Source organism: Sinocyclocheilus rhinocerous, unplaced genomic scaffold (assembly GCF_001515625.1).
Source record: "Sinocyclocheilus rhinocerous isolate Xijiao unplaced genomic scaffold, SAMN03320098_v1.1 scaffold749, whole genome shotgun sequence".
In the NCBI taxonomy this organism is placed as follows: Eukaryota; Metazoa; Chordata; class Actinopteri; order Cypriniformes; family Cyprinidae; genus Sinocyclocheilus; species Sinocyclocheilus rhinocerous.
Genome location: NW_015653466.1, coordinates 1,696,009 through 1,703,021, shown reverse-complemented (window position 1 = coordinate 1,703,021; position 7,013 = coordinate 1,696,009). Strand labels below are relative to the sequence as shown.

Genomic DNA, 7,013 nt, shown 5'->3' with positions numbered 1-7,013 from the left:
GCAAAGCATATATAATATAATGGCATCATGTCATAATAATATAGTAATATTGTGATACTGATTGAAAATTATTAACCACAGTCAATTCATGTTTATCTTGTCACAAACATTAGGAAATGAAGGCATAAAACTCCAAAGAGGATTCAAAGAAGAAAAAAAGAGAATATGAGAAAGGTGAGATTTACTGGAACACAAACTGATTGAGCACCTTTAACAAAAATAAAATCAGCAAATCTCACCTAGTCTCTGGCTACAGGAAGAACACTGTGCAGAACTTCATAATTAATGTTTAAAAAGAGGTTTGTCCAAGTTGTACAAACCTTAAATGGCATCTAACGGTCTTACAGAGGGGCTAACATCCAGTTTAGGTGGGTTTCGTGAGCAAGTTTTACTACATATGAGAGCATTTAACCTGCAATTTAGCCATTCTGTGTTGCTAACATATGGTACTCTCACATTTACATGTGAATTACTTACACAGTTTCCCTGTCATCACAGTTTCGTATTCATAGTTCCTCAAAATAAACATTGTGGCATCCCAACAGTCTTTTTCTACTTCTTAGCTGCATGACTTCTGTAGTGTTTATGGGCCTCAATGATCTCTGAAACGACAGAGGGGTCATCCAGCGTGGAGACGTCCCCCAGGTTGCTAGTGTCCTGCATGGCGACCTTACGCAAGATTCTCCTCATGATTTTCCCAGAGCGTGTCTTAGGAAGACGCTTCACAACCTTAAAGAGAGAAGAGATGCTTTCACAGCTGACAAAATAAATCTCCAAACCATCTGCGCAACAGATCTGCACAGACAGTGATTTTAAAACGAAAAACGGTTCTGTGATCAGTCATAAACATTCTTTGTAAATGACATAAGAATAATATAAATCAAGGGTTAACACTGTAAAATAAGGTTCAATAAAAAAAAGTCACTGATTTTACCAGGAAATGATCAGGGACAGCATATTTAGCTATTCTGGTAGCCACTAGGTGTCTCAGCTCTTCCACAACAGCTTGCTGGTTTTCAGAAGCAGATTCTTTTAAAACTACAAACGCAAATGGAACTGGTGAAAGAGAAAGACAGGAAAAGAAAGTGAGAGACATGTCAACATTCGGCAAAGTAAAATCTGATCCGCATTGATCACTGATTATGTGATGGTCAATTATGCTTATTAGTTATATGTTGTTTTCACAATGACCAAGGGTGTTGTAAAGCACACAGTGGAAGGGGTCAAAAGGTCTCTGGTTGCTGGGGGTTTTCCAGATGGCTCATAAATGAAAAAGGTGAGATGAAGAACAAATCGAGGGCTCGTCGGGAGCCTCACCTTCTCCTTTGATCTCATGGGGAATTCCGATCACTGCGGTCTCAGGAACATCTGGGTGTTCATCCTGGTAACAGAGGAACACACATGCTCAACCAAAAGTTTGATTCTACACTACCATTCAAAAGTTTGTGGTCAGTGTTTTTGAAAAAAGTCTCTTATGCTCACCAAGGCTACATTTGTTTGATCAAAAAAATCAGTAAAACGGTAAACAGTTATTTTGAACTGTAATAATATTTCAAAATATTACTATTTTAATATAGTTTATATAGTTATTCCTGTGATGCAAAGCTGAATTTTCAGCAGCTGTAACTCCAGTTGTCATTATAACATTTCTTCTCATTATTAATGTAAAAAATAGTGCTGCTTAATATTTTTGATACAATTTTTCAGGATTCTTTGATGAATAGAAAGTTCAAAAGAACAGCATTTATTTGAAATGGAAATCTTTTTCAACATTATAAATGCATTTAGTCATTTCTGAATTAAATAGAAAATTAAGAAGAAAATCTTATGGCATGTTCACACCAAAGACGATAACTATAAAGATAACAATAAAGATATAGTTCTAAAAATCATTCTCAATATTAAAGAATAGCACAGTCCACACCACAGCTATAACGATAAAGGCACAGAGAAACGATATCATTGGAATCACTTTCAGAACGATTTTGTCCAGCTGATGAACGATAAAAACATTGACAGCCTATCAGAATAAATCCTGCTATAACGAGCTCGAGAATTTAAAGCGGCAGACGAGGGTGCGCTTGGAATAAAACTATTATCTTTATAGTTATCGTTCTTGGTGTGAACGGGCCTTTACTGACCCCAAACTTTTAGAGTAACAGTAGTGTATTTGCACAGCTCTGTAAATACAGACTCTCTATAGAACACTTTTGTATACATTTTGTATCGGGTCTGATTAATTTGCCCAATTATTGTAGTGTGGGGATATTCAAATGATTTGAAAGAAGGCATTGGGCTCAAGAATGCTGAATTATGCTTGTGATAAAGGATCTTGGGGTCTCACCAGTGCATCTTCTATCTCAGCAGTGCCCAGCCGATGCCCACTGATATTAATGACGTCATCCATCCGCCCTGTGATCTGGTAGTAACCGTCTTCAGTGCGGTACGCCCCATCACCCGTAAAATACTGACCTATGACAGTTTACACCATTATACTAGCTTATACCTCTGATCACTATCATGTTAACTTTATTTTAAACTTTTTATGGAGTAAAAAAAAGTACAATCTACAACAACAGAAGGCACATTTGAAAAATCCAAACAGATTATTTTGACATTTTCCCAGCTAGGGCTTGCTAACGTTCCTCTCATGCCCTCGCATTGAAGTCAAAGTCAAAAAGAACAGTTAAATAATTCAACAAGTATCCCAACTTTTCTGTTTCATAACTTTCATAGCAAGAAGGTGCTTCAAGAGCCTCTGGGGTCTTGCTCACCTTGGTACGGTTTAAAATATGCATCCATGAATCTCTGGTGGTTTCCAAATATGGTTCTGGCCATTCCAGGCCAAGGCTGGCTGATGCACAGAGCTCCACTGACATCATTTCCCGTTATTATCTGTCCCTGTTAATAAAGCAAAATTGATTATTCTACATTACAAAAAACACGTGCACTGAGAGGTCCTGTCTCTCCTTGGTTGATCTTAATGGGAGGGGGTAAAAATCTATTTGAATAGCCCCGGAGGGTAACAAAAGAGCATCTCCGAGGAGATTGGATGTGTTCCAGCACGCATTATTACTCTTTTTTTTCCAGATGCAGTACAGAATTTGAGGGCTCAAAGTTCATCACTGTCTGTCACACAAAGCTTTCTTTAATCACAGCAGGAGAGGCTGGACGCATGGATCCAGGCAGAGCCAGGCGGAGCAAAAGACAAATATAACCCATGTTTAGGTCTGATTAGGACAGTCTGCTAGCAATTATCTAGAACAGTTGTTAACTATACAAGAAAAAACAGGAAGTAAAGAGCTAATTAGAATTAATTTGTCGTAATTGACTTTATATTTCACAATGTGACTTTGTTTCACAACTGTAACTTTATATATCACACTGGGACATTACATATAACGACTGTGACTTTATTTGTTATAATTGACAAGTCTCACAGTGTGAGTTTGTATTTTACATTATGCCTCCATTATGGATCCAGGACCCAGCCCTTACAACTCTTCCATGTTAACATGTTGAAGAAGTGGTATGCTCGTTCCACACAACTAGAACCTATGTCTGAGGAAGAAGACGTCATTTCCTTTTTCCACTCCAACTGGTTGGCCTCCCTACATATGTTTATCACTGTTTATCTCTAAACAGTCACTTTTTTATGATTGTGACTTTTTAATTTCACAGATTACTACTATATTTCACAATTGTGCCTATTTCTTGCAAATGGGGCTTTATATCTTACAATCTCGCAAATGTCTTTTTATTTCACAATTGTACCCATTTTTCAGTTTATGACTATATCTCACAATTGTGCTTTATTTTCTATAATTGCAGCTTTATATCTCACAATTATGACTTTTTATTTCACAGCTATACTTTTTTTATTTTAGACAACTATATCTCATGGTTGCACTTTTATTTCTAACAATTGTGACTTTTAATTTGCGATTTTAACTTTATTTCAGATTACGTCTATATCTTACAATTGCAAATTTATTTCTCACAATTATGAAATTTTATTTTACAATTTTACATTTATATTTTAGATTATTATATCTCAACTGAAACTTCATTCCTCACAATTATGACTTTTTCCAAAATTTTAACTTTATATTTTATAATATTACTACATCTCACAATTGTCAATTTCTATTTCAGATTACAACTATATCTCACAATCGCTACTTTATTTCTTAAAATTTCCTTGCAATGTCACTTCATATCTGACAGTTGTGACAAGTGACCAAGCGGTGAGTCAGGACACAAATAAACAAGTATAGATCACCTTCTCCCCGAGTAGTGCCGGCTGGATGCCAAAAAAGGGTCTCATAGCCATGGCAGGCCGGATCTCTGCTCCTGGTTCAGCTGGGAGTGGGGCAATACACACCCCGCCAGTTTCTGAAGACAGAGAGCCCAGTGAATCATCTATTTATTTCTGAATAACATCACACATGGTGTAAATCATCCTATCAGTGCTGCCAATCTAAGGATTAAGGGTACGATACTCAGACAAGAAGAGATGCAGCGATTGACAGTCTCGTGCAGAGTTAATTTTACCTGTCTGCCACCATGTGTCCACCAGAGGGCACCGTCCATCCCCGACCACATTATGGAACCATTCCCATGCCTCGTGATTAATGGGCTCTCCAACTGCCAACAGATCACACATTCACATGGTCATTTATATAGGCAAATTCATCGACCAAAACACTGCACTTAAAAACTTGTCTCTAAGTTGATTTGATTGAGTGACTTGGCAATTCAAGGAAATCTTAGCCCTATCTTTTCAACTGACAGGCCCTAAAGGGAAAAACAAAACCCAGACCGGCTGCGCACACAATCTAGTGTCCTTGATGTTTGGCACAAAGTCAGATTTTCCATTGTTGATCTCAAAGGCTGTGTGACTAGACTCATTAAAAATCCTCCAGAGTAAGCAGGCTAAATTTTAACTGTGGCTGAACTCTCTCCCATAAAGAGCTGACTATACCATGGTGGCGGAAGTACAATTTCTGGGCTGGTAACACAAAGGTCTGAAAAGGGTGACCCACATTGAAAAGTTGATTAGTTCCCCTTCCCTATCGTGCCCTTGCAATGCACTTATCCCTCTTATGACAGAAAGTATCCCCCTGAAGTAACCTGGGGGTAAGTCGTAATACGTTGCTAAAAATGCACACAGACTTTCAGAAAAAGTTGATACAATTCACATTAAAACAATGTTTTTTGATAACAGGTCAATTTTATTTTTGTTTGATATGTGGAAAAGCTAAGGAGAGTGTCAAATAATATAGAAGGCAATTGTAGATAAAATGGGAATGTGTTTAATATACACTACCCTTCAAAAGTTTGTGGATGGTAAGTATCTTATGCTCACCAAGGCTGCATTTATTTGATCAAAAATACAGTAAAAACAGTAAAAATGTGAAATATTACAATTTAAACAAACTGTTAGAACTGTTAGTCTTCAGTGTTACATGATCCTTCAGAAATCATTCTAATATGCTGATTTGATGCTCAAGAAATATTTATTATTATTATGAATGTTAAAAACAGTTGTGATGCTTAATATTTTTGTAGAAACCATAATACATTTTTCAGGATTCTCTGATGAATGTAAAGTTCAAAAGAACAGCAAATATAATTTTTTTAGCATTATAAATGTCTTTATCACTTTTGATCAACATATTCTGTTACACCAAATACACAAAATAATGATCTTTAAAATAGCATCATATGACCCCTTTAATGCATTCTTGCAAATAAATGTTTTCTTTTTAAAATCTTAATGACCCCAAACTTTTCAATGGTAGCATACTATACCCAAAAATATAACATACCTCCAAAACATTACAATATCTGTATTTATTTATTTGCATTTATTTACTAAACCTCTGTAGTCTCACCAGATGCAAGTGTCTTCAGTGATGACCTGTCATATTTCTTCACCCAGTTTTCCTCATATTTCAGAAGTAATCTGATGGCAGTAGGAGCTCCATAAAACTGATTTATTCTTAACCTCTGAACTGTCTCCCAGTAACGACCTAAAAACAGTCACAAAACACATTCGAACAGTCAAGACAAAGATTATTTACTGATTTACAACCAGAGACAGCACTTCAACAGAACACATGTTATGAAACCACAAAAAAAGTGTTTAAACATGAACATCAACAGTAATTATGACTACAAACGTTACACAAAAATGTTTCCTAATTGATACCAGTTTTTGAAAACCAGATTTAAGTAGGTTTTACTAGGAGAACATCAGCGGAAATGTTTCCAGTAGATGTCACACTGTAAAGAGTACACTGCTTTACAGCCACTCATGAGGGCTCATTTCCATTAAAATACTCTCATAAAGGCAGATAAGACTCGCTATACAGGTTAATGTGTCACATGATTTTATCTGAGATTTTATCTCATTCAATTTGAAGGGCTGGGAGGGACAGTAACACTATCTGGCATGATCTAGAGGGGTCATCACCTCTATCAGAATGGATGAGAGCAGGAACATGACCGACACAACTACTAAACTTCAGGACTGAATAGCTGTGTCTCTAAAACCCTCCACTAAAGAGAGAATTAAACAGGATGTGATGCATTTGGAATTTTTTTCTAATCAACTTTATTTAAATTGCTTTTATTTTTGGCAGATAAGGTGCAATGTGTTGGCAATACAAATGCAAATTATTCATCATGCCGATAAACCACTACAATAAAACTGAAATTGAAACTGAAAACGAGATAGAGTGTATGCATTATATATACTGCACGGATCATTAGTATTGGTCATTTCGCTTGATATCTCACCTGGATTAGGGTACACAGGTGTGCTCTCAAACAGAACAGATGTGGCTCCGTTACACAGGGGTCCGTACACCACATAACTGTGACCCGTAATCCAACCGATGTCAGCAACACAGCCAAACACATCTCCAGGTGTGTAGTCAAACACATACTGCAACAACAGACAGGTATACAGACAAATCATAACGCTATACATCATATATATATATATA

The 7,013-nt window shown here is 36.6% G+C and overlaps 1 protein-coding gene across 1 annotated transcript in view; it reads right to left on the bottom strand.

Annotated features, from left to right (window-relative positions):
- LOC107716017 (acetyl-coenzyme A synthetase 2-like, mitochondrial) overlaps window positions 1-7,013 on the bottom strand; it is an 18,267-nt gene continuing 11,254 nt past the window's right edge. Inside the window, exons 6-14 of the mRNA XM_016522326.1 lie at window positions 6,805-6,952; window positions 5,898-6,035; window positions 4,555-4,647; window positions 4,283-4,395; window positions 2,775-2,901; window positions 2,345-2,472; window positions 1,318-1,381; window positions 935-1,056; window positions 1-729 (exon numbers count right to left, since the gene is read on the bottom strand). Of these exons, the coding sequence (XP_016377812.1) occupies window positions 553-729; window positions 935-1,056; window positions 1,318-1,381; window positions 2,345-2,472; window positions 2,775-2,901; window positions 4,283-4,395; window positions 4,555-4,647; window positions 5,898-6,035; window positions 6,805-6,952 (1,110 nt within the window). The 3' untranslated portion in view covers window positions 1-552. The remainder of the gene's footprint in view (window positions 730-934; window positions 1,057-1,317; window positions 1,382-2,344; window positions 2,473-2,774; window positions 2,902-4,282; window positions 4,396-4,554; window positions 4,648-5,897; window positions 6,036-6,804; window positions 6,953-7,013) is intronic.